Here is a 27139-nt window from a genome sequence, read left to right as displayed (position 1 = left end):
CAATGTCAAGGCACTCAACCTAATCTTAAATACACAGCTGTTTCTGCAAATGATGAAAAAAACCCACCTTACAAGTAAACTACTTATCAGAGCATCTGTGGATCTTGCATTACTCAGTAGCTATTCTTTTGACGCCATATACTTAAATGTTCAATACACTAATATTTTCTCTGCTTACCCTGGAAGGTCTTCAACAAAGGACAAAAATAACCAGCTTGTGGTTCTAGTACAGGCAGGAAGAATTTAATTTTACCTGTTCACACAAATACTCAGCTATTTCTCATCCAACATTGTGTAAATATATCCCAAGCTTAAAGACAAGGTCAGATTGCTAAATGTATCGAGCTTGCTATTACAGTACAAGAATTTGTTTTAACTTTATTTTCATGTACAGTTTCAGAATATATAGAGCATAGAAAATGGTATATTTTAAAGGCATATCAGGTAGAAAGAATATCCTAAAATATGTTTGTCCTGTTAGAACTCTAGCTCAAACTGTTTTGGCATTTGTTTTCTTGGTATGCAGAGCATTCCCATCTGTTCTGTTCTATGTGGCATCATGCGTATGCTGCTGTTTGTACACCGTGGTGTGCATGCTTTTTACTTTTAATTAAAGGGACAGCTCTTTTACTGTGGAATTAAGCTGTGTGTTCATGTATATATTCATCTTTATTTTAAATATTTGCTCAAGAAATGACCCGAGCATTATCAAGGCAAGAACCTGAAGAATCATCTCTTCAAGTCAGTGGCATAACAGCTTAACTTACAATTTTACAGGACTGTCATCTAGATATAAGATAGTTTTAATCCATATTTGCTTAAGAATTCCCTTACTATTTCATGTTTGAATAAAACTAGCAAAATGCCTAGCTAATAGTCTATCTGCTTTCAACCTTAAACCTGCATCTGCTTATTTAAAACAAATTTTGCTTGCTAGCAAAATTCAGGTTTTGAATCTGAAATGTATTCAGCAAACTGTAGAAACACTTTTTTAAAAAGTAGGGTAATAATTCTTGAAATTCAGAGCATTCCCACTAAGAGAAAAAAAAAAAACTGACAAAATACTAGCATCACACTAGACGGGTGAGAATGCATTTTGTTCAGACTGATTTGGGTTTTTTACTATTATTATTACTTTTAATGTGTTGTCCTGCTTACTCGTCTAATTTCCTAAGAGTCTTGTTGGGCTTTCTTTGCTCCCAAAAGACAAGTAGTACATGCCAAAGCATTTTAGGATGTTCAAGGAATGGAGATGGAACTATATGACCTATTACTCATGTTGGAGACAGTTCCTATATAGTTATGCACCTGAACATTTACTTTGTGAGCAATCAAGGATGAATTATTGGAAGGAATGGGTCAGACCATCAGCTGATGTATAATTGCAGTAAGTACTGACTTTAGTAGAGCTGCACTACTTTGTAATAACAGATTTGTTCTACATTAAGTGTAAAAGCTCATTCAAAACCTATTTACTTTTTTATTGCCTGTGTATTGGGCCAGCTGTAGTGAATATACTGAAATAAATACATGGTTAGTGCTTTTACAAAGTCAAATCTATATTTAAGCATCAAAGCTGTGACTAACCAGAAAAAGCCACTTCATTCACTCTCCACACTGATCTCCCAGCTCCAAAATCACCATCAGCCAAAGCCAGTATTGCACTGCTGAGCAGTTAAGCCTGGTATTACAGTACAGATTTATCTCACAAAATTATTGAAAAATAAAAATCACCAAGTCATTTTTTCTGAAAAACTATCCTGGAATTCATAAGCATAGTAATTACACTCTGATTTATTTAGTAGGAGTGTTTACTTCAAGTAAAATCCACAGAGGAGTTTAGAATGAATTTTTTAAAGGCAAATTTCCTAATGGGCAGACTCAGGGAATGCTTTTGTAAATGATGTCTTAGCCATGAAACCACTATATAATAAAAGCCCAGTGTAATAAACATGTTGAGTTTGGCTGTAAAAACCTAAATTTGGCATTGCTTGATCACTAATTTGCTTAGAAATTTGCAGATGTAGGCAAGGTAATGCTTTTTTTTTCCTTTTCTTCCTTCCAGAAAGACTATGCACAATGCAAAAATAAAGGGATATAGGACTCGAGTGGGGTATTTCTTACTGCTCAGACTATTCCAGTCCCAAGTTGTGCAGTGAATTTGCTGATAAATTCTCCCGCCAAAGGCTCTGTATGCTTAAATTAAATGTGAAAGAGAATCAAGAGAATCATTTGCTGGAGTACAAAAAGGAGTTGTTTACTTCTGCAAAGCAAGTGGTTTTAATAAAAGCTTGATGACACTTACTGCACATTATAAATAGCAGAACACTAGTCCTCTGCCAGAACAGACGCACTGAGTGCAGCTTTGGGCTTTTGTAATGGTTCCCTTTATCCACTGTGGTCTGGGCCTTATTTTTTACTCCCCCTATATTCATCCCTTCCCAAAGGGATACATCTGGTCCAGGAATATAGTTAGCACATTGCTTACAAATTAATTTGCACGGGCTTTATTTGTAATCTACTAGAGGCCAGGAACAAACTGTTAATGTCTAGTAAAGGGAAACCATTTATGATGATGAAATATGTAAAAGAAACAACTTGGCTCTGTCCTGCTCAGATCCCTGACCTGTAGGTGCCTGGCATTCCATTAAACCTGCCATTATTTTTTATTCTGTTTCATATCAAGAACACACTACATTCTTAGAGAAACAATACCTTTACTACAAAACCATGTAAATGATTATATACAAAATGGTTACTGGAATTTGGTTTTGTACTGTAGTGACAGAAATAACTAGCTGCTGACATTTATTTACGCTTCCTTAGTACTAGGTACATAACACCACTGATCAGAGTAAAGGCAAATGCAATCCAGGCTAAGACGAAGGAATAGCCGTATCGGCCTTTAGAAACTTCAATGCTATATTCATGGCTCTTGTGTAGTTCTTCGTGCCTATCTGTATAAATGGAAGCTGCAATCATAACACACAGACCTGGAGGAGGAAGAAAATAGTAAAGTTTAGCATCTTAAAATGTTATCAATATGCATAACAACTATTCACTGTCTCTCTTCTGTCAGCTGCTTCCACCAATGTCCTTTTTTTGCAGACACTCATCTTCCATCCTCAAACTAATCTGGGAGCATTTCAGGACACGTTTTCAGTTTCTTTGGCATGGACTAAATTTGAAGTCCTGTTGTGTATTTATGTCATTTGCAATGAACACAAAATGATTCTAAACATCTGGATAGTTTTAAAGACTAACAAAAAATTAAGGCAGTACCTGCCTGTAACAATTACAGAGTTACTTAATTTGTTCAAGCAGTTCAGAAACTCAGATTCTTTCCCTTCAAAGTTTAAATGACTTTATTCTGAGCAGTGATGTCATCCATGTTTTAACTGCCTAAATAGTACAGAATGGAGCAGTTCACTGTTTAAACAAATATGAAGGATAAGCTATGACCTCAAGAGCCCTACGCATTTCTCATGCAGCTCATTCTTTTTGAAACCTTTTTCCCCTTCCCTTTCCTACTTTCACATAAACATCATTAAAGTCACAAGTCTTGAAAAATCACTCACATGACAGGAGCTGGATAATAGAGGTTAACACAAATCTTTCTCCTTGCTTTAGACGGAAGAGTTGAAGAATGAAAACCAGAAATGCCACACAACAGAAAATAGTAGATAGGATCATGGTGGCCTGAACAGCCTGAACTGATTGATATTCTGCAAAAACAAAAGCAGCCTTGATTAAAAATACAGTTTCTCTCTTTGCCTACTCCTGCAATGAGGAGAGGGGCAGAGCTATGTTCTGTAAGCAGGAGTTCAGCAGATACAGCAAACCAGTTGTGCATGCCTCGCCTAGGGTGGTTCTTCTCTGCTTCCTTGGAATTAATACAGCCAGTGGTTTAAGGACTTCTAAAAGCTTTTCATAAAACTGAATAAAAATACTGAAGAGACTATTTCTCCCACACCACATCCTTTGCTACCATCTACGTACTAAAAGCACAGTGAAACTGCCAGGTGTCCCAAATGGCTTACAAGTGCAGCCCCGAGCCTCTCACCAGACCTGGAGACAGCTCCATCCGGTAAGATGTAACCAGACAGCACAGCCACGCTCGGCACAAAAGATTCCTTTGACTAAGGTTTTTCACCCTGTCGATTACTTCCCTATAACTAGGAGCTAAAGTAACCAATAAATTTGTAACTACATGTAGCTTCTTTGTATAACTGCTGCAATAATATGGCCAAGCTAAGCTACATAACCTCCTTACAGCACCTCTCCTCTAGCATAGCTGCACTGCAGTTAGTAGGTCTGTGAACAGCAGATGTGCCTGAGCTACTCATGGTCTAGCTAGTTCGGGTACCTAATTTCAATGAATGCATAGTAACACAGACATCAAATGCAAATTCGTTATATTCGTGTTAGCTTAGATACACCTGCGCGTAATGGATCCTCTCACTGCAGCATAGATATGCTCTAGACCAACCTGATGCTTGGAAAGCAAAGTTACTTTATGGATACATGGCTCTTCAAATCATCTACCTCTTTAATATACGCAAAGATTGAAAGTATAGAAATAAAGTAAATGTAACATTTGAGGATTTTTTTATTTTTTGTAAAGCAGGATGTTAGGCTGTGCTGTATATTAAGTCCACTTTGTTAAAATTTCAGCTTGCGTTCTGACTTCCACTTTTTTCCCCCATCCCTGTACGCAGCCAGTATTTTTAGGTTCTTCTTTGGAAGTTAAAGTTCAATTCTGAGGCAAATTCTATCACTTCAGCCACACTTTCAGATTACTTCACTGGTTTAACCTGATCTAATTTTTTAAGAACTCTTTAGCACTCCTTGTTAGTTGTTTGTGTTCACTCTCTTGCACTGGGCTTTCAAGTGCACCTGACAGTTCCGTTTTCCTCTTACAGAAACTGTTGGAACAGTTTGCTTTTCCAAAATGAAAAGCCAGTATTAAAGTCTTTAGAAGGCCAGAGTAGTTAGAGCATGCAGCTTTTTGAAAAAATATATTATTGCCCCTGCAAATTTCGTAGCAATTTCACCAGATCTCCTGCTAAAGGGACTGAGACATAGGCATGGAGAGACACATACCTCTGAATTGATCGGTAATAGCCGTACAGGTGCTAGTATTTGTGGCACACGTTCTCCAGACATCTGTAGAAAAATTATCTCCTACCCACCAGGCCTGCAAAATAAAAGTAAAGGGCTCTTACAGGAAAAAAAAAACCAAAAAAACAAAAAAGCCCCACAAAACTCCTTAGTTGTCCAAGTGTCTCCTGATCAGATACACCAGCTGCAACAAATTTCTGTTCATTTAGATAATTAACCGTTCAAACTAAATTTGAGATCTAATGGCATTTTGGAATAAAGGGTATATCATTATTCACATGTCATTTTCATTTTAGAGCTGTGTGAAGTGGAAAAGGGAATAGATGGCAATCTTAAACATCCCAAAGCACAAGGGATTTTCCACTGTTCGGGCAGAAATTTTGGATAGTCAGTGATTGCTCACTCCTTAAGATACCTAGGCAAGCTTTGTTCATCCAGACCCTGTTTAGGATGCACAACTCTTTAAAGGCACAGCATTTTTTAGTCTGCAGGAAATAGCAGGGTATACATCTATGAAACAGAAGCCCTTTATAAATTTTCTGGTTCCTGACACTGAATCGAATTAATCTCAACTTAACGTAGCTGTGCTGTCCATGTGCAAATGCAATATGTACACAATGGCATCTGACTGGAAGTGGCTAGCAACAAATAAGATCCTCCTGTGGTATTTCTGTTTTGATGTTTTAACATTTAATGCAAAATAGTACTACAGTGACTGAACAGATTTTTACGGTAGCCTGGGAAATGCTGCGAGCACCCCACACAAGTGGCATTTCCTCAGGAAACCCATTCCCGTTCCAATAGCTATCCAGGCCTTTGTTTTGACGAGAGTTGGAAAAATACGACTTTTAAATATGACTCCTGGTAGCATCTGCTGCTTAAATAGACATTCCAGAAACCTCATAGCTTACTGTGCAGCTTTGCAAACAATACTGTAATAAAAACTATAATATGTTATGATAGTAGGCATATGTGTAATAGTAACGCAGTGTTTTAAGAAAAAGCGTTACTTTCTCAGGATGCCATTCATTTGGATTTTGCAGTCCAAGTTCAATATATCATTTTTCAGCTCTAAGCACTATATAATCCTTTCAGAGTTATCTTCATGGCTATAGAAAGCCTCTGAAGATGATAAAATCCAATAGAAGGTGGTTACACAGTGTCCTGGTTTCGGCAGGGATAGAGTTAATTTCCTTTCTAGTAGCTGGTACAGTGTTTTGGATTTAGGATGAGAACAAAGTTGATAACACACCGGTGTTTTAGTTGTTGCTAGGTAATGCTTACACTAGCCAAGGACTTTTCAGCTTCCCATGCTCTACTGACTGAGGAGGCTGGAGGTGCACAAGAAGCTGGGAGGGGGCACAGCCAAACTGGCCAAAGGGACATTCCATACCATGTGACGTCATGCTCAGTACATAAACTGGGAAAAGCTGGCCGGGGGGGCCGCTGCTCGGGGACTGGCTGGGCATCGGTCAGCGGGTGGTGAGCAATTGTGCTGTGCATCACTTGTTTTGTGTATTATTATTATTATTATCATATTATTATTATCATTTTATTTCAATTATTAAACTGTTTTTATCTCAACCCACGAGTCTTTCTAACTTGTGCTCTTCCAATTCTCTCCCCCATCCCACCGGGTGGGGGGGAGTGAGCGAGCGGCTGCGTGGTGCTTAATTGCTGACTGAGATTAAACCACGACACACAGTTTAAGTTCATAATTGTTTAAAAGTAGCTAATGACACAAAACAGTGCATGGGGGTTTATTTCTGTAATAATTTGATTTGTATGCAGCAGATCTGAACTGAGAATAAGTAGCTTTGTCCACTGTCCTAGCTTTCTAAATATTCAAAGGAGCAGGGTAAGATAACCTGCTTTAGTGCTCAATTAATGACCTATTTCAATGGAACAAATCAGCTGACTGAAAGATAACATCCGAGTTTGTACAATTTTGCAATAAAAAGTTGTGGGTAACACATCATTTCACTTGGTGCATAGTCTTGGAACAGACTATGGGATTCAAACTGGCTTCACTGAGTGCAGTAAAGTCTTTTCAGCAGACCATTTTTTTAATCCTAAAAGCCTGTACATACACTGAACCTATTAGAGAAAGAAAGACTCCAGTGCACAGTTAAGAGTACCAATCAGGACAGTGGGCTGTTTCGGAAAGAGGAAAATTCAATTAAGAGCTAGATGTAAATACTGGAAGGTAAATTCTTTCTGGCCACAAAAATAAAAAGGAAATTTGAAAAGAATGCAACATAAATTATTCTAAAATTTTCTGCTGAAACTGCATAACTGAATGGAAACATAAATTCATGGTGTCTCTTTCATGATTTAACTGGGCATCTTGGACAACCACTTCTGAGGCAAAGCATACCTTGACTGAAATTACCCCCACGCATCAGTCATGAGCTATTTGACTTCACGTACTTGACACAAAAGGACGATAGATTCCCCCCCCGCCTTTCCCTCATATCTAGCTGAACCAAGTCCCACAGCTCCACCCTGCAAGCATGGTAGTATTTCTAAATATACTCTCTGGCCAAGTATCTCACGGGGAGAAGATTAGCTGTGTAACGTGGGCTTACAACATGATGCCATACAAATGTATGGCATGTACTGGTACAGTCTTATCCAGGTATACCAGCAATATGCATATTCCAGGCATTTTTGTTACAAAAAGGTATAAGCAGAGCAGTGTGCCTAACAAAGTTACGTGCTTTCAGTAAGCAAGTTGAAGACAACTAGAGAAGAAAAACTTCATTTTTATGAAGCAAAGAAACACCTGTGTGTTTGAGAGAAAAACAGAAGAAATGACACTTACATTGTCAATAGTTGAGATGAACAGCAGTGCTGCTGAGGTTATGTGAAACACAATAATGAAAGCCAGAAGAATCAACATCCTTGATCTGTGGAGGCTTTAGTCTGAGATAAATCTGTTAAAAATGAAAGCATATATGATCAGTCTTTAAAAGCTGTTAACTGATCCACCTGTCATTATGCTATTTCACTGTGGCTGTGAGTAGTCAAGGTCAGCGCGAAGTGTATTTCAGAGCAAGGTGCTATTAGATTCAGGAACGGCGCATGCAGTTTGAGTCCACAGCACACATTCTTTCTCTAGAGATAAAAGATTTCACATAATCAGACTTTACATCAGCATAACAGCTTTCTGTTTGTTATATGTGACACGTAACTAGCATCACTGGTGTTAAATGAATCACAACTTGAAATGAAGACAAGAGGTGCATTTTGCAACCTGCCAGTGGGATGGCTGCAGTGGGTAAACACATAGAGAAGTTTCTTTCGATGTGCTTCTCCAGCAAGGATATAAAACACTCCTTCATGTTGACTTTCAGAGGAGTACTTTTCAAATTACAGCCTCATTTGCATGTGATGCTAGAATTTCCACTGGCTTTGGTAAGGTCTTGTTTCAGCCATGCTTTCAAAGTAGGAAGAAACACAGATTTCAAAAGGATGCTTGTAGAACAAAATTAAGTGCATCAAGAACTACCTCCTACATTTAGTAACAGCTATGTTGTACCTTAGGTTCCATATAGGTTGCCCTTTGTTCATATAGTTACAAGTTTTATCCATTGACGAATGACTTAAGGCTACCACTTTCTCCAATATATTGCCCTGACTGGTAGGGTTGAATAAACCCATTAGTCATGTAATAATCCAGTTAGTTATGTAACGTTCAGTCACTTAATGCCCTCTATAGTCAACCGCTTACCTTCATACCTTACCTAACCCATTTATTACCATTTCACATCTCAAATGAAAAAAAAAAAATTCTTATGTACAAAGGAACCACAAACTTTATCTGAACTGAAATCCCCAGGAAATCTGTGGCCACGTAACAAATAGGTTAGGGAAAACTACTGTTACTAATACATAGAAATGTACAATTGCTTGGTATATCTTTTTCTTCTTGTGTAAAAATGCTTGCCAATTAATATATGCTATATTCTATAAGGAATCTGCAGTCTTGCTGGTATTTTCTTTGCATTGAATGTGCACCGTTCTCTAGCATTATCTGCACGTTATCACCCATCAGTACATTAATGCATGTTTCTCCACTTCCTTTGCTTTGGACACATTCTCCTATGTCAAATGATCCCACTTACGTAACACAGCAAAGAAAAGGCAGTTAGGGGTTTTTTTAAGACTTCCATGATTTTTTTCATGTCTAACCCTCTCTCCCCTCCTGCCATTTACTAGAATCACGAACCACACGGAGAATTTAACCAAATAAAAGGACTACTTTGACAGCATTTTTAAAGCAGCTCCACTGGCATTCTCATCAGGCCAAAATACAACTACTCTGCAAAACTTTAACAAAAAGATAACAGACAGCATATGAACATCCTGAATAGAGACTAGAAGTTCCAGACTAATCCTTCACATCTACACCGCAGTATAGCATTTCACTGCAGTACAGCATTATAACAAGCACAAAGCTGAACTATTAGAGTGCTTTTGAGAAAATGAAAATTGATCGGATAACCTTATATCCGTATCTAATTGGAATGACTGTATGGGAAAGCTAAGTCAAATCCTAAAATAAGGAAAGCAGCTACTCAAGTTTTTAGACCTTCCCATTTTCTCACTGTTAAACTTTGCCGTCTCAGCCACAACAAAGAACAGAAGTGGTAATTTCCTCCAAAGAGCCGATTCTGCTGTATGACTCAAGATCGTCTGAATCTAGTTCTGCTTCTAGAAATGTCATTCATGGCTCTCTATCAAGCCCTTCTTGAATGAAAGGAAGGAAGAAGGAAAAGACATTTTGTGGTTTTGTATAATGCCACATCAAAATATTTTCATTGTGAAATGTACCAGTCTTCACACAGCACTCTCGTCTTGTGGTTGGGTTTTTTTCTGAGTTTCATTTGTTGCACAGATGGTATCTAAGCAGACAATAATGCAAGTCATCTGCCATATAAGGAGAGAGAATCAAATTGTACTCAGTATTATTTTAAGAATAACAATACAATTTCATCTTATTACATGAAGCATCATAAAGTAAGAGAGACAGAAAAATGTAACCTAATTAAAACCAATCTTGCAAAATCAAGACTTGCCAGCACAAAAAAATCCACTTAATCTTCAATCAAGTGAATGTTTTTGTTGTACTGCTTTCAGCCATAAACAGAAGTGTTTCCAACAGGATGGATAAACATGTATGGGTGATGAGGAGAAAACATTTTATGTTTTACCCAAATAAAGCCAAGATTAAAATAAAGAGCTTTTTGGTTTGTCTTTACAAAAAAATAAAGGACAGTAACAATAGTTTGAAGTTTCTGTTCTGAAGAACCTTCGTAACAGCCATTTTCAGATACTTCCTACTGACTTGCTGGCAATGGCTCCTTTCATGAGCCACTACAACTTCTGTGCACACAGTGCTACAACAACTATACACAGATATGGGAATTAAATACGCTGGGGGAAAGGAAGGAGACAGACCGATTCCAAGTAATCAATACCAGGAAAAGACAACAAGAACTTGTTACCCAATCTGTCACACCTGAGCAGGGATCCCAGAAGTGCACCAAAAGATCTGTGGACTTCAATCACGCCTAGCAACTTTCTATTCCTGTGGAGACCAAGGAGTGCCTCTGGTTCATCACAGCCTGCGCAAGGAGTAATGAGGGGAGGAGGGTCTTCCAGCTAAACCCTGATCTGTGCGCAGGAAGCAAAGAGCAGCTCCCTTCTTCTAAGATGCAGCCAGCAATGATGCAGAAGCTCCTACAGTATCTGCATCCCTCTCGAGGCAGAAATTCTGGACTTCACCTCTCAGGGGAGACTATTAGCAACCAGTCCTCCTCCACTCCAGACACTGCTGGAATTTAAAAGTTTATTTTGTGGACTCAAGATCCTTCCAATCCCTCAGCAAGAAGCTCTTCCTTCCCCGATCCTCTGAGGACAGCCTGCCTGGGTACCTCTCCTAGCAACAGGCAGCTCCTTTCCTCTCTCTATGAGCAAGGGAAGGATGCAGTTTTGTTTTCACATGGAGAATTTCAGAGAACACTGTTTGCATTAACATTCCGAATTCTTACTTTAATAATTTGTTACTGACCAAACACTTCGGTAACATCCTATTCCACATACTAGCTGTAGTCCTCTTTGTTTCTTATTCAACGTTAACTGTTTCTCAAGGGCTCTCTTCAGGTTCACAATTGTTCCCGGTTGTTTTAGCAGCAGCTGAAACCTCTGCCAAAGCTTGCCAAACCAACAGCATGCCACCTGGCAGCAGCTTTTGCCTCGCTCTTTGAAATGGAGGGTACTTGCAAGAACAAATAAGCTAGCACTACTGTTTAACCTGGCTGAACTAATTCTGCTCAACAGAACAACCAGCAATTTAGGTTAAAGTCCTATCATCTCTTACATTTAATGTATGCAGCCACAAGAACATACTGCTTAAAAGGGGTTGTTAATAAGAACTGAAAATGCATTTTTAAATCACATAAATTTGGGACGCTAGTACTTTGTACTATTGCACTGAACAAGAATCTGCAAACAACTATATTAAGAAGATGCATAGAAATGATCAGACTCTTCAAGTAAAACTTTGGTATCAATGTGTGATGTGATAGGGGATTCTGTAGTATTTTTTTCCATTGCTGTTTTGCAGCTTTGGAAGCACTGCCCTATTATCAGTGCTAATACATGCTGCTATGAAAAGGTTTCTTGCTCTTACAGGAGTCTTGCTCTTAAATGAACCATTGCTCAGCTCTTCTGTTTTAGGCTCTTGATTATAGGTAAGACTATTTGTATTGATCAAAAAAAGCTTCCTGGGCAGAGTCATTTTTTACTTTCTATCATTTGAAGTAATATGCACTATGCTCTCAAGTCAGGGTGTTTATAATTTTTAAGTATTAAGATGAAGACTGGGATGATGCAGCAGGTATTATTCATCATTCCCCAAAGTGGCTGGAATTCTTTTAATAGTTTTTACACACACACACAGACACAAGAAAAGCTTTTTGGATACACTACAGTTGTCTTTTAATAGAGATGATGGAGCCACTCTTCTCAGAAGTACACGATGAAAAGACTAGAGGCAACAGTCACAAGTTACAACAAGGAATATTCCAATTGTGAAAAATGTATTAATTATATTCAATGAGCATGATTAAGCACTGGAACAGGGCCCAAAAGACTGTGGGATCTCCATTCTTGGACATCTTCATAACTTGACTGAAGCAAGGCCCAGAGCATCCTGAAATAACTCCCCACTTGGAGCAGGAGTCTGGACTGGAGACTTCCAGAGGCCCCTTCCAGCTCCACCCTCCTGTCAATATGTAGCTATTTCAGGAACCTCCCTGTACTAATCTCCAGCAAATCTCTCAAAAGAGAACATAAAATTTGACTTAGCTCATCACTTGACATTAAAAACAGGTTTCGGGGCTATAGTAAGAATGACATTGGATGTCAACATGAATTCTTCAATTGCAAGCCTCACCATGTAATACCACTTTACAAAGTATGTTGCAAGGCAGAAATGTGCAGGTACAGCTGAGTTAGAAGTGCAGACTCAATGCAGAAAGAGTAAGTTATGAGAAACCTACTGAACACATCCAGATTTGCTGTGGTAGTAGGGTTTCCCACAAATGCTGTTAAGTTGCAGGACACTTACACAAAACACATTGAAAACAGAAGGCCAGTTATATTAACAACAAAGATTTTTTCAATTAGTGTGGAAGAACTGTTTCTGGGTAATACTCCAGTGCTACCTTATTTTGCACAGGGAGGATAATGTAGCAGTCACACTTTTCTTTAATCTTTTCAGTAATACAGACTACTGGAAGCAGTAATTTGCACTTTCGTTATGAGCGCCTGATGTGCTTTACAAGGGGTGGCTAAGAAGGGCCTCTGCTATCATCTTCTAGACATGCAGAGGCAAGTACCTTTTTACAAGATAAAACAGTACAACAACCACAGAACTGCACAGTAAAAAAAAGTATCCAGTCCAGGGTTCCCAACATTTCTGTACTGTAGTAAGCAAACACGTTACAAAACCGGATCGCCTCCCTATGTCAAACTCCACACCCCCCACAAAAAAAGCCTTAGTTTATCTTTAAGATAAAGTTTATCTTTAATGTCCAGCATTACAAAGAAACATGCCTATTTGAATTTTTTCTGCTGTTTAGTACAGCAAGCAAGCAAGCAAGCAAAAAGGAAAACTCTGTCTTTGACAGTTGTTAGCAGAAGGTTTATCACTACTTTCCACTCCAGATGTCATCTCCGCAACCCATGCTTTCATTTCTTCCCATGCGGTTAAATTCTGCTGCCAGACTACTTCTCATGTTTGTGCATATTTGATTTTTGCAACCAGAGAAACATGTACATAGTACAGTATGTTTATCCTGTGCTCATTTGCATTGAGAAGGCTAAAGCTTATCCTACAAGGTTGCCTGCTGCCCTCACTTCGTGAGATCAAGTCAGTTTTTTTATCATCTTCATCTGAGTCCATGTATGAAGAAAATCTTAACACAGACAATCCTGGTTTATACTCCTAGAAACACAGTGAAAACACCACAGAACAGCTCCTGCTCTGTACAGACCAAGGCTGAAGCGTGCAGACTGCTCATCACCCGCTTTTAGTGTGCTGAAAAGACACACCCAAAAGAAGGGGTAGAGGATCCTGCTAAACAAGTTACCATACCTGCAGCTTTCTGCACTGAGATTTGTTCATTGCAACTAGAACAGCAGGTCTTCGGGCCATCAATAAGCATTCGATTCAGCTGAACTTTCTTGAGGTCACTGGTGTAAAACTGAATCAAAGCAAGCCTTCTTAAATGATCAATTCTTCTGTCCCTCGGTGCTATAATTATGTCTGCATATGTGAAATTAGAAGAAAAAGCTTATACACTGGTGGCATGAGAAGTCTGTCATCTTGTGATGCATCATAAGATGTTTGGATTTACATGATAATCACCTCGTTCTGCTCAGCGTTCTTGTGCCACATCTCATGGTGTCTCATGACAGAGAACGCAGGAGTTGGCTCATGTTTTGCCTGTACCATTGTCTCTGAACTTGCATAAAATTCCCTGGTTTATAAGGAACAGAGTGATACTGTTAACTTTTTTCTTTTTATTCTTTTTTTTTTTTTCCTTTTACCAGATATGAAGAGTTCTGTTTTTCTTGTGTGATTCTCAGAACTGGAACCAAAAGTGAAGTAAGTTCAGACAGCAGAGTTTCTCCCAAACTAGCAAAAGCTTTGAGGATTTCAACAATCCTCTAATGCCTAAATATCAAACAACATAAAGGACAAGAAAATCAGGAAATTTAACACCAAGGGAATAATTATACCAGTTGAAACAACTCACTCCAATTTCATTACTCCTTCTGCCTGAGTTAATTTAACAATTGGGAACACCAACATTACAATATATAATTTACTGAGTGATATTCCTTAAAACGAGGCAGATAATATCCAAACTCTTATACTTTCTTCCTACACTTTGCCCTTTCAGTGTTCTCCAAGCTGACTATTGCTCTGACCCTATTCACAGTCTGTGGTATCTGTACATTAATCCATCCTTTCAGTAATTTCCATTGGATCACCTGTCATTTTTTGTTGCTGCAGGGTTAACCTGGCCACATGCCCGAGATGCAAGGCTGTCCTGACACAGGAGCCCAGCGCAGCAGCCCGTCCTCCCTGTCCTGTGTCTCTGCACACCCCTGTGTGTTGCTGTGCACATACCCCAGCTGTGACACATTTGGATCCTTTCCATGTCAGCTACAGAAGAATCCTTCCATCATGCAAGGAGAAGTCTGGAAAGGATAAGCACATCCTTGTACCTTTCTTTCTTATTTTTTCCTGTGTCACCAATGCATATTGGAAAAGAAAAGAAAATACAACTAAAGCAATCAAGTTCAAATTTAGATGATGACTTGGGAGCCTTACTTTAAGGAACCAGCCTTTAAACATTTCATAGGACAGGAGTGCTAATCTTGAAGCTAACATCACATGCAGATTTATAAACAGCATGCAAAGGTTTTGCTGCCAGTAATCCCTGAAAAACATATTGATAGTTCTCTGGTGCATGAAGTGAGCTGCTACTGTTAGAGCTCACAGGTGTACAAACTACACAGAAAATGAGTTTTCTCTTTTATTAAAGTCTTATTTATAGTGTAATTCAGTAATTAAAAATATAGGTCCACCAACAGATGTGGAAGTCTCTGTATTTGTGCTCACATATTCTCTGTTTTCAGGGAATTGTATATATCATAGAACTGGACCCTAGCTGACCTATTCTTCATGTTCAGCTGTAGATTCAAATTCTGACCTGTTTTCATACTCAGGTATTACAGAGCTAACAGTCAATACAGAAACGTTCTCTTTCAACCAGTGATCTCTTTAGCCAGCTAGCAAACCTCCAAGAAGTGCTGCTTGCTCTGACTAGACCTCTACAATATTGAATGGGAACCTGGGAGAGAAGTGCAAATTAAGACTAACAGTCTATGCAGCAGACAGGCTCCCACCCAATTTTTTCCTGGTATGAAGCTAAGCATGAAGAACAATATACGCTCTTCAAGAAATAAAATTTCAGGCCCCTGCTTGATGCTGGACTTGGAATCAAGAGGGCTAAGTGTCCTGTCAGTCCCTAGATGGCACAGACACCATCAGCTCTTTTTGTTACGAGCAATCAGTTAATTGAGAACACACTCAAGCTGTAGCTCTTTGTGCTATCTATTTTATGTGGAAGGAAGAGACCTTCTCACTTACACTTCCAGCTGCTTTTCAAAGTCCTTCATCACAAAGCAAGGAAATCAGAAGAAAATGAAACAATGTTCGCTCCACACAATCACTGTATGTAGGCAAAAAAAATTCAAGACAGCAAAAATTAATTCACAGTATTTTCTAGAGCTCTATTTGAATTACATTTATGCTTTTTTAACTCAATGGCAGAAAATGAAAGTAGGGTCATTCTGCCAGATCTAGGCTTGTTGGTGCCCTTGCAGCAGGCTGTGTTAAGAGCTAGCAACCTCCAGCACAATTAAAGCAGTCTGCTTGTTGTATTTTGATAGTGAAATACAGGGGCTTGGAGACAAACTGTCAAGATTTGACCTAGTTTTTATCCAGCTTCTTTCAGAAAATCTTGCCTTGCAATGAAAGCCCTGAGGTCTGCTTTTTGTGTGCACCAAGATTAATATAAATGTGCACCTACAGCTTAATAAAGCCTTTTGTTATTATGGCGGTTGGGTGTTTGTCCATCCTATTGGTACTGTGTGGGACTGCCTGAACAATAGTAAACTTACAGTGAACAAGCTCATGTTCTTGGCCTACCTATCACCTATGTGTGAGGGGATACTGAAGAACCCTGTCACCTCTTTCTGAATCTATTTCATAAACACTAAATCTTAGCTCCCCCTCAGAAACCCTACCTACTTACCAAAAGTAGAACAGATCGTGCTTACAGTTAGGCCTGGCAGATCTTCCCTGGACTTCCTCCGTTCCTTCTCACCCTGTCCTCCTCATAGATCTATGCTATTAAGCCAGAACTCCAAAGTTTGCGAAATTATAACCCTGCTATCCCATATGTATCCAACCAAAAACAAGAAAAAAATTGCAGCAAAAATGCAAAGTGCTAGCTTTGAGTACTGAGACCCAAAGCAGCTGATGTTTCTAATTTCTTAGGAATGCTTTTAATAAAGTTTTGACCTAGGGATGCCAGCGTTGCTGCCACTTCTGTAACTCTGTCAGTCATTTATTTGCAAACAAGTTCGGACTGGGTTTAGACTTGCCCTACCACTCCTTTCACTATAGCCCTACTGTGCGCACTGCAGAAGGAAGTCACTCTGCCATGAAGCCTTTGTGGGAAGACTGAGCAGAAGAAAACAGGCAGGACCTACGGGAAAACACGAACACAATGCCCTGTCACAGGGTGGGGAAGTGGCACTTACAGGGAAAATGAGCCTTGTCATGTCTTACCTGAAAATCCTAAAAAATAGCCTCAAGCTTAAAAGATTCAAGATAGATGTATTCAAATACTCCAGCAAAACCTGGAAGAGAATGTAACAGCCACTATATGCTGAGAAGACAATTTAGCAGGTACAGAAGCCAGCTACCTACACCAACAGACCCTCAACTACAGGCATATTTGAACAATAGTCTTTAAGCCTTTATCTTTTCATAACTGCTCTTTAGAGGTTTTTGTGTGTTCAGCAGAAAGACGTTTGTGCTCTTGTAGCAGCACAAACCAGCATCTTCCTCAGAAGTAAATCTTTTATATATTCTTCTTTTTCCCTTAAGCACTTTTTCTTGTAACTGCACTTTTACACTAGATAATCATAATCTCAGATTTAACCTGTTCTATGTCTGCTTCTAAATCCCAACACAACCCACAGTGGTATAAGGTAGGCTCCCTGAAAATAACACCTGAAATGGTTACAATTCCTCTCTAATTCCCATCATAGTGGTTGCTTGTGCCCTGCACCGTCTGCTCATCCACCTTCAGCTTATGCTGAGTCACGTGCCTTTGGAAAAACGCTAACAAAAACTGGTCTTTAATGAAAGATAACCCATGGAAGCAATCTGCTCAAGGGATCAGCTCTCAAAGGGCACATACAGTTTGAGAAAACCCAGCAGTAATTTGAAAGAAGGAACTGTTTGTATACTGTAGTTTCTGGTTTCTTACAAAACATAAATGTATTCTTTCAGCTTTCACAGAGGCATCTGCAAAACACGTTACAAAATGTTTGTAACTTGAAGCATGTATGGGTAAAGCTTAATTGTACACTTAGAAATTGAAAAAAAGCACACATCATTTCAGGCATTCAATGCATCCTCTCTGTTCAGCCAGTTTGCATTAAGTTGTGCACCAGATACCACTTCAGTATAAACAAAGTTGTGGTACACAATAAAACCTTCCTAACAATCAAGCTGGTCTAAAAGTACTAAAAGTTTTTTTTCCTAAGCTAAACAAGGCAAGAACTTCTCATTCTGACCTGTTCATTTTCAAAGATGAAGACAGACTGGGGATATACTTGCTTGCAGGTCAAGGCAAACACATGGAAGGAAAAAGAACTGTTTAACCTAAAGATGAAAATAAATGGCTATAAATCAGGTGTGAGCACATTTAGGATGGAAATTCTAACTCTTAGAGCTGCCAGGTTCTGGAACAACCTTACAATCACCACAGCACGGGAAAAAAAGACCCACCTCCACAAAAAGGGACCATCTGATCCAGTGATGGTGCTAGCAGGGCAGTAGACCTGGTGACCCGAGAGGTCCCTCCAGTTCTCCACTCCTGTGAAGGCTATCCCAACAGTTTCCTTGAGGTCTCCGTATGTTTTGCAACATGCTTTTGCATGATACCCATGCCCCTGGCACTCTGCTGAATTCTCTCCTGTTTTTCAAAGATTTCAGGTAATGCTGGGAGCAATGCCAACTGTTGATCCGTACAGCGGAGTAATATAAGCTGTGAACATGGGACTGACGACACACAATCAGCTTTAAGGGAGGACTCATTTCTCAGGTGGGTGGTAAAGCTACGAAGAGTGAGCGGGGCCTGTCCCCCTTTTCTGAGGGTGACCTAAGGGCCACCGTTGCCTCCCAACACTCAAGAGCAGTGGTCAGGAACCACGAAGCTCTTTGCAGCCTGCTGGCACAGCCCTGCCTCCGGCTCGGGGAATCAGACAGCCGTTTCATGGAGCTGGGACAATGACATGGGGGTGTACCAATAAGCTATTCAAGCTATGAGAAGCCTCCTGGGAACCTGCTTCTGAAGCAAATAACTGAACTGAGGTGTGGCCTGGCCTCACCCCTGCTCAATCACTGTGTGACCACATTTTGGTGTCGAGGTTGTCCCCGTTCAATACCTCAGCAGGGCAGGGAGGGACAGACCAAGTATAATACCAGACCTTTTCATCAGGTTGACAGATTAAATATGTCCTCAGTCTGATCCAATGAAAAGGAAAAAAAAAGCACACCTGCAGCATTAACTCTAGACATTAATATAGTTCTGAGAGCAAATCTCAGACCCTGAGCTCTACTGAATACCGACTGCTGCTGATTAGTCCAGATACAACAGAACAGCTCGAGTGATTTATGTTGTTCCACCTAATTAACCAACAAACAAAGGCAGAAAAGGTCTGTCTTTCCAGATTGAAAGCAATGCGTTTAATTCAGTAGAAATGAAAGCTGATATTGTTTTAACTTTGGCAGATGCTCTATGGAAATTGCTAGCAATTAAATGTGTTACATTCACTGTTGTAAAATTTTCAAACTGCTTGTTTTGATTTGACTTCAACTAGCTCTGTATTGAGAAATTTTGGTTTTAGTTATTTCAGAGTTTACACATCATCTATCAAGAGTGTGAAAATACATCTCTATTGACAGTGCAACAGTTGGCTATAAAATAAAAAGAGCAAACTCTTCCACAACTACTACTATTTTGTTTCACAGCAATACTGTAGCATATGATTGGATTTAATACTCAGCCTACCTTCAGAATCTCATTTTTACATTCTAATTTGTAATTGGTGCAATTGAAGTAAAACTTAAAGGCTGCCATGTGAACTTTACCAGTTCAGGTAGAAGGATTTCTAGCACTTGTTTCATTGCACAGTTGCGCACACTATTTGCACTATTCTTCTACGCTCCGGCTGCTCTATGGAAACGGAGCCCAGTCACCTCCTGCTACTCCCTGTGTCAACTTTGCTCTACCCTACGGCTCCACCTCGACCAGGCTGGCTGCCCATATAGTGCTTGGGTCACTGCAGAGCCACATCTCTTCGTACTAGCCACAGTGACAGGTAAAGGCCCCGTCAAGCATGCTGGCACGCAATAAACGGGCAGGCTCAGCCGGCTCTCCAGCTCTACATTAGACTCTTCTTGCAGTCTCTAGACTTTGGTTTGTTTCTGCGTTTGAATTAAGCGGCTGCTTTGTTGCTTCTGTGGATTGGGAACTGTCAGCCTTGGAGACCAGATGAGTCTGCAGACTGGCTGCAGAGGCCACCATCAGCACATGCATCTCAGCACGGACATCTGGGGACTTTGGAAGGTCACCTTCTGCCTGGAAGAAGGCCATAATTTTGATGTATTTCAGGACACTTAACACCTGCATTAAACACCTGAGGGAGTGTTCATACTGCCCACCTTGGCTGTTTGCGGCCTGTGCAATTTCAAACACAGCATAGTGTTTAAGAATCAGTGAAGTAAACCATAAATATATATCCTATAGCCATCTCTAAGGGGCATTTGAGTCAGTCCACTTTCTGCCCCACCTACAGACTCCTGTGAACATCTCTACACAGCCAGAGGGTTGTATTTTAAGGTCACACCCAAATTATGAGGCTTCACCTGGCATGCACATACCATCATTAAACCTGCCCGTGAAATTTCATAGGCAAAATAAAAAGGCGTAATTACATTTTCCCCATTCAGTGAAGAAATAATAATTCCTTTGATGGACGAATTCAGGCCATCAGGCTTTCTCTTAAATCCCACCCAGCAAGTTCTATTTTCTAAAAGTTAAGATGCTTATCTTCCTAATGAAGTCATGAGCATCACCTGACATATTGAGATATATTTTACAAAACTATCTTCTCTCTAAAATAGTAAAGCTTTCAACAAAAATAGCGAAGACTGAGACCCCACCACAAACATCACTGGTTTGCTTTGAGCATCCAAAAACCGAACCAACCCTAACAAACATTGAACAGCTCCATGAATGGAATTCCTTAGTGCTGTGCTTATGTTTCCCCTGCTTTCCCTCTGAGACCAATCTGATTTCAATAAAAGCTGTGCATTCCTTTCTACTTTCAAATTTGGCTGTGCTGAAGTATCGCATGGATTTTATATAAAGTGTTTGGTACACTTCAGAGTAAATCTCTTCAGAGTAAATCTCTTTCTTATTAGTTCCTGTATAACACAGTGCCTCATTCTGCTGGGTCTTCTTCCAACAGGAACATGGCAGTAGGACCTGGAAAGTACATCTTCTGCCAGCTAGCAATATAAAAGATCTTGTCCCCAGAGACCTACTTATCTCTTTAATTAAATACATTCTTGTACTGATTTATGTGGTGGTGTCATGTCTTACATGATGCTCAAGACACAAACAGAACATGAAGTGTAAGTGGAAAACTAAAATATACACAAACCACTGAGGTGAAAAGGGAAGAGTCTCCTTGTGCTGCCATCCACCTCATTTTTAAATGGACAGGGAGTCAGCATTATGAAAGGAGACAGACTATGACTAATATACTTAGCGGAAGTGGAGGAAGGTCTTGCTCCTCTAAATATCTGTATGGGACTCATCAGTACAACATTCTTCTAATCATTGTAGGAACGTCAAACCCAAGATAGGAAACAACCTTGAGACAAACAAGACAACAAAAGAAAAGCCATGACAATGGAAGTAAGAGAAAGACACAAGGCAACTGTGAAGCGAGAGATGCTAATAAATCAGGGTGTGAAGAGCGCATTAACTGAAAACGGGTGTAAGATGAAGGTAGAGATGTTAACTTCTTTTAAGCAATGCTGGCCAGAAACAATAACCACAGCATCTAAGAATTGAGACAGAACCCTTGTCTAAGAGAATGACGTTGCAGCAGCCTTCAGTCTTGACCTGCTCAGTCTGTTGAACAACTTCCTTTATTAACAAGGTTTTAAATCTGTGTAAGCAAATAGAATACACTGTTTTTCCTCACTGGCAGATCCACAGCATAATCAACACTGTTTGGGTGCTTAGGATAGAAGTCTTTCCAGAGACCACAAATAAAGAATACAACACCAGTAGTGTCTTGCCTACTGACAGTATGTTGTTTTTATTTTAAATGATATTAACAGACCATTTTCCTTCCCAAATGAGCATACTAACAAGAAACTGATCACCTCCTAAGAGTTTTCATGGTATTACTGCATTTCACCTTGAGTTAATGTTGACGGCCATCAGCAGAATAATTCCTGGTTTCCTGGCTGGGCAGACAGCTGACCTGGTAACATCCATGTCAGCCATGCAGCTGACATGATAAAATCTGTACACATCTTTATTCAGCATGCAGGATGAATCCTCCCCCAGGTATCCCAACAGTCTATTCTCCAACTTTATTCTACAAGTTCATAAAGGGATACAGAGGATAGCAAGAGTTCTTTCTTTCAATGTCTTCAAAGCAAAGGTCAAGTCCTTACATCTTACACTGACTAAACTCACATCAGCTTCTGGTGAACATGTTTTCCATATACCTTTGTTTCCACTCCCACTTTGATTTTACCAGCTGTGGTACCTATGCCCCAGCTGCATTCCTTAGCATGGCATTTAATTTGTCACACACTCTCTTACTAAAACGTAGCTGCGCTCTCCAGTAAGCTGCAATTCACCTTTCTCCCCTCACTGAAACTCATGTCCAGTACTCCCCCACCATTTGTGTGGGTTCCTGCCTATCCACCTCTGCAGCCACCTGCCATCTCAGTCCTGGCAGCCCAGCCTCACAGCTCTGAACTACCTGAACTACCCTACCCTGCCTGGACAGCAAAGCCTTCAAAAATCAACATCAGAGAGCAGGTCTGGATGGAAGAGTCATTACAGACTATTTTATTTGACAGAAAAAACATCTGCTCGGGCAGGCAAGAAGACTTATTTTACATAGTTAACATACCAGCACTGTACGTACAGAGTCTGAAAGTAAGTGAAGAGAAAGTGCTACTTTTTCTTTTTTGATGGAGATTAGCCAACCATAGCTGTTTACTTCCAAAGTTCCTAAAGAAAACTCTAAGAAAATCTAGTGTGTGTTTTACAGCTATTCAGTGGGTTTCTTCACAGCCCTGTATCAAGTCAGAAGATACTTCCAAGATGCTCAACTGCAATAATTACTGATCATTTACATATTATTCCCAGGTGTTGGAAAAAAAAAAAGACCTTCCTGCACCATGTGAACAAAGTATTTCTGCCAAGGAATTAACGGAGAGGCCAAACTGCAGGTTTCTTGGTGGCAGCATTCTGTGAGCAGGAGCAAGCCCTGGGTATGTCTGCCGAGGAAAGGACAGCGGTGCACCATTCTTCCTAGAGATGTCCAAACAAGGAGCTGACCTCTAAAATTCAATACTCAATATTACAAGCAACCCATGTTACTGAAAGCTGTCCGTCTGGTATCTGGCACATAACCTCCCGGGTATAAGTTGCACATTACAGACAGAAAAAAAACACCAGTGAGAAAGACAGACTAGCTTATTAAAACTGTAGTTTTCCACTCAAGTGGAAAAACGTTTAACGCTGGCAAAAACTTCATAAACCGAAATCTGCACTGAATTATATGCATTTTCCTTCCACTAGGGGGGGTCAGCTGCCAAAAACAATCGTTTTGTTATTGTCGTATACGCAAACTCCGCTTAGAGTACATTAAAAAACCCCAAGAACTATCCTGTGGAGACCGCGAACTTTCTGCTGGTTTGGCCCAGCCTTTGAGTCGCTTGCGATGAGCCCAGTTCTCCCGCCCTGTACCGCTCCCCCCACCCCCCACCCCCGATGCCGAGCGCGCTGCCCGGCTCCCGCGGCCCGGAGCGCCCCGGCCGGCCGGGGCGAGGGAGCGGGACGGGGGCCGCGGCTCGCCGGGGGCGGCGGCAGCGCTCCCCGGCCGGCGTGAGAGCTAGCCCGCCAGCCCCGAGAGACGGCTCGGCACAGCGGCGCCGAAATAAAATTTGTTTTGTAGTAAACAAAACCCTTGATTTTTATTTTTTCCGCCTTTTTTTGCGGTTTCTTCCTCCCCTCGTTGGCAAAGCAACCCCCTTCCCCCCGCGGCGGCCCTGGCCCTGGCCCTGGCCCTGGCCCCGGCCCCCGCCCCGCTCGCCCCCGCGCCCCCCGCCCGGCCGAGGCTACTCACGGGCGCGGGGCGGGCGCGGGGCCGGCGGGCAGCACTCCGCGCGGGCTGCGACCGTCTGGCGGCGGCGGCGGCGGCGGGTGCCTCCCGCCCGCCCTCCTGCAGAAATGATGTCAGAAGCGAGCTGGGTGTGGAAAGAAAATAATTTTCGAAAGTGCCCCCCAGCCGCCTGCGAAGGCAGAGGTGTGCGAGTGCGTGTGCGCGCCTGTGCCTGCGCGCGGGGAGGGAGGGAGAGGGCGAGCACGGGAGAAACTTTTCCCCGCCCGTTTCCACTCCGCGGCGGGCGGGCATCCAAGCGCGCCGCCGCCCGGCCCTCCCCGGGGGCGCTCGGCCCGCCGACCCCTGCGGCCGGGGCCCGTCCCGTGAGCGCTGCCCCGGCGGCGCCCCCGGGTCGCGGCGCCCGGGCAGGGCGGGCTGAGCCCCGGCCGCAGGGGATGCCACCGGGCGGGCGCCTGTCCCGCTCTCCGGGCGGCCCCCGCCCTCCGTCTCGGCGGCGTTGGCTGAGGCGGGAGCGGGCCGGGCGATGGCTCTGTCAGGAGCGACCGCTCCGTGCCCGGCAGCCGAGTGTGTGAGGCGGCGGGCCCCCCCCCCACCGCCTCAGCACACCCGTCCCGGGGAGCCGCGCGCGGCGAGGGGCGGCGGTGCCCCGCCAGACGCCTGCCAGCCTCCCGTCATCGAGGGCGAGGGAAGGGGCGGGAGGGACGGTGCCTGTCCGGCGGCAGGGCGAGGGCTTTCCCCGGGGAGGACGGGGGGGAGGCCCAGGGCGGAGCCCCCACAGGAGCCGTCTGTGGGGAAGGGAGACCCGTTCCCCAACGCGGCCGGGGGCGCCCTCCCCGGGCCGGCAGCCGAACCCCGCGGGGACCCTGTCCCGGCACCGCAGGCCCGGAGAGGCCGGGCGGGCGGGGGCCGGCGGAGGAACGGCGCCATTTCGAGCCGGCGCTGTCGGCCCGCCGCGCTCCCGCCGCCGGAGATTGTGTAACCCTGCCCGCCGCGGGCGGCAACGCGCCTCTCCGCGCCGCCTCCCGCCCCTCAGCGCCGGTGGTCGGCGGCCTGCGGGGGAGCGGCGGGTGCGTCTTCCTCCGGCGGGACGGTGTGAACGGCTCCGGCCCCCAGCGGCGCCTCTGAGGGAGCAGCCCGGGGCTGCCTCGAGCGGCAGCGAGTGCCGTGTTAAGCCAGAGCCTCCTTGGCGGGAGCGTAGCACCGCCGAGACTCGGCTCACAGGAGTCTTGGCTTTTTCATCAAGGAGAAAAACTTGGGTGTAGAGAGCTGAGGAAATCTGTGTTTAAAAAGCCATCTCTGGGCAGCTCAGGTGAGCCCCAGGGGTACCTGATCATACCTCACGAACCTCCTCTAACCACCATCACTGCTAGCAAGTGTCGGTAACAAGCTGTGTCTGTTTTCACCTTAGTTTTCACAAGTAGATAAAATAATGACCACCGCCAACTGGGTGATGCTATTTACTCCTCGCAAGCAGAAGGAAGACTCATTCAGCTTTTTGGCTGCCTTGCAGGTTTTGGTGTTGGTACAGCCTCTTTGCTTGCTCAGAGGGCCAAAGGTTTCACCTGCTCTTCAGGATTAGCTGTTACCACTGCATAAAGTTGGTGAGGAAATCTGACTATTCCAGTGTGACTTCAAACTGTCTGGTTTATGTTTGTTTTCTTCTGTGTCTTACCTTCTGTTACAGTTCTGCACAAGCTGCTGTTAACGTTTGTTTTGGATGTTACCTAAAATCAACTAGATCATGACTCTTTGGATTCAGGCTGTACGTGCAAGTTTATGGGCAGTGTTTCCCAATCCCAGAGATTACCTGTTTCTATAAGAACTGTAGTGAATTCCAGCAACACCATCCCTATTCCTAAAGTCTTCACACATATAGCCACTATTACGTTGAGCAAAACACTTGTGTTGGTTACGACTCAAAAAGTAGTAGCATGACCTTACTTCATTGCACCTTCACCCCTTCTGAAGTGCAGCATTAGTGGCCATGTACAGCTCTTGGGAATCTCATGCGTTGCTAAGAAGCAAAATTACAGAAACACTGAAAGAGTTGCTTTGGCAGTCTGAGCGCCACCAAGTCCACCAAACACTACAAGCAATTCAGCCGGAGTAAATGGCATTTGGTGGCATGGTAATCCCTCTTACAGTGTCATTTTCACTCTGTTTGATATTAGCTTTAGCTCTGTTACAACTACCAAATGTCAAGAAAGTCTTGTGTTCATAAATCACTTCGGAATCATACACAAGAATATCCAGTGCCACAAACAGTCCCCACTGTTCACTAAAACTTTAGGTTTCTATATGCTGATATATTCCAAGTTCCTGGGCAGAGGGACTGGCAAAGACCTCTAGTGGCTGATTCCTTTGCACATCACCTATTTTCTAGTAATTGCCTTGCGGTTGAAGTGGAATAGGAATTCAGAGTGGCTCTCAGGGGAGATGCTCATAGCTTTGGGGCTGAAGGAGCAGAAGCGAGAAGCTTGGGAGTATCGGTGGAGGAGGCAGCCCTTCTTGTCAATTCCCAGGGATTTCAGGAAAGAAAGTGGTACCTCAGGCTGAGCCAACCACTATAAGCATAAGCAGCCTGACTTCCACGGGGCTGGAGCATTAGAGCTGAAGGCACTTAAAACATTCCCCTCATACAGAGCTAAGTTTGCCAGTGGAATTGTGCTATGAAACAGAACACTTGATTTTTAAACAAAAGATGTTGTTGCTTACAACTTAAGTGACTAGAAAGAGGAAAATTGACTGTTCTACTTCATCATGTACTGCATTAAAGGCACTGCTTGCTAATAAGTGTATAATATTGTCCCTGTAAGAAAACATTCACTGGTAAAAATAGTCTCCTTTCCTCTCCCTCAATTTCTCTTACTTGTGTTTTTAATTGTTGTATAGTTGTCATCCATATTTTATCTTAGCTAGAAGCTAAGAATAAATATTTTTAAAGCAATATCAACACACTGCCAGATGACTTCAGGCTTTTTCTGGAAACAAATTATCCAGGTTCTGCTTTTCAGACTTGTGTCGGACTGATGTGCTTTGAGTGATTTTTTTTTTTTTAAATGCAGTGCTAAGTATCTGAAAGTGGTGTTGACCTTTTTCCTGCCTTCTTCCCTCATTTGTGTGAAGGATGACAGTGTGAAGGAAAAGGTGGCATATCCAAGTACCTCCTTCTACCTTGGTAAGCTTATCTTGA

The 27139-nt window shown here is 42.2% G+C and overlaps 1 protein-coding gene across 2 annotated transcripts; it reads right to left on the bottom strand.

Moving 5' to 3' along the window:
- Nucleotides 1-215: 215 nt before the first annotated feature.
- EMP2 (epithelial membrane protein 2) lies at nt 216-24149 on the bottom strand. 2 transcript variants are annotated; one of them, XM_076350533.1, is made up of 5 exons: nt 23950-24149; nt 7946-8057; nt 5104-5197; nt 3579-3725; nt 216-2993 (listed from the first exon to the last, which is right to left on the bottom strand). In XM_076350533.1, exons 2-5 carry the CDS (start codon nt 8021-8023, stop codon nt 2809-2811), a joined length of 504 nt encoding a protein of 167 aa, XP_076206648.1. In that variant the 5' UTR covers nt 8024-8057; nt 23950-24149; the 3' UTR covers nt 216-2808. The 2 variants fall into 2 exon arrangements, with proteins under 2 accessions (XP_076206648.1, XP_076206649.1); XM_076350534.1 differs by lacking the exon at nt 23950-24149 and adding an exon at nt 13787-13936.
- Between the last annotated feature and the right edge of the window lie 2990 nt (nt 24150-27139).

This window comes from Aptenodytes patagonicus, chromosome 13 (genome assembly GCF_965638725.1).
Source record: "Aptenodytes patagonicus chromosome 13, bAptPat1.pri.cur, whole genome shotgun sequence".
In the NCBI taxonomy this organism is placed as follows: domain Eukaryota; kingdom Metazoa; phylum Chordata; class Aves; order Sphenisciformes; family Spheniscidae; genus Aptenodytes; species Aptenodytes patagonicus.
This window is presented reverse-complemented; position numbering and strand designations above follow the sequence as displayed.

Excerpts from the sequence above, each read along its gene's own strand:
- EMP2 (XM_076350533.1), bottom strand. The coding sequence starts at position 8,023 with ATGTTGATTCTTCTGGCTTTCATTATTGTGTTTCACATAACCTCAGCA. Across the intron at positions 3,726-5,103 it reads TATTACCGATCAATTCAGAG|AATATCAATCAGTTCAGGCT; the intron begins GTATGTGTCTCT and ends TTGTTTTTGCAG. Across the intron at positions 2,994-3,578 it reads TATTATCCAGCTCCTGTCAT|GTCTGTGTGTTATGATTGCA; the intron begins GTGAGTGATTTT and ends TTCCTCCTCCAG.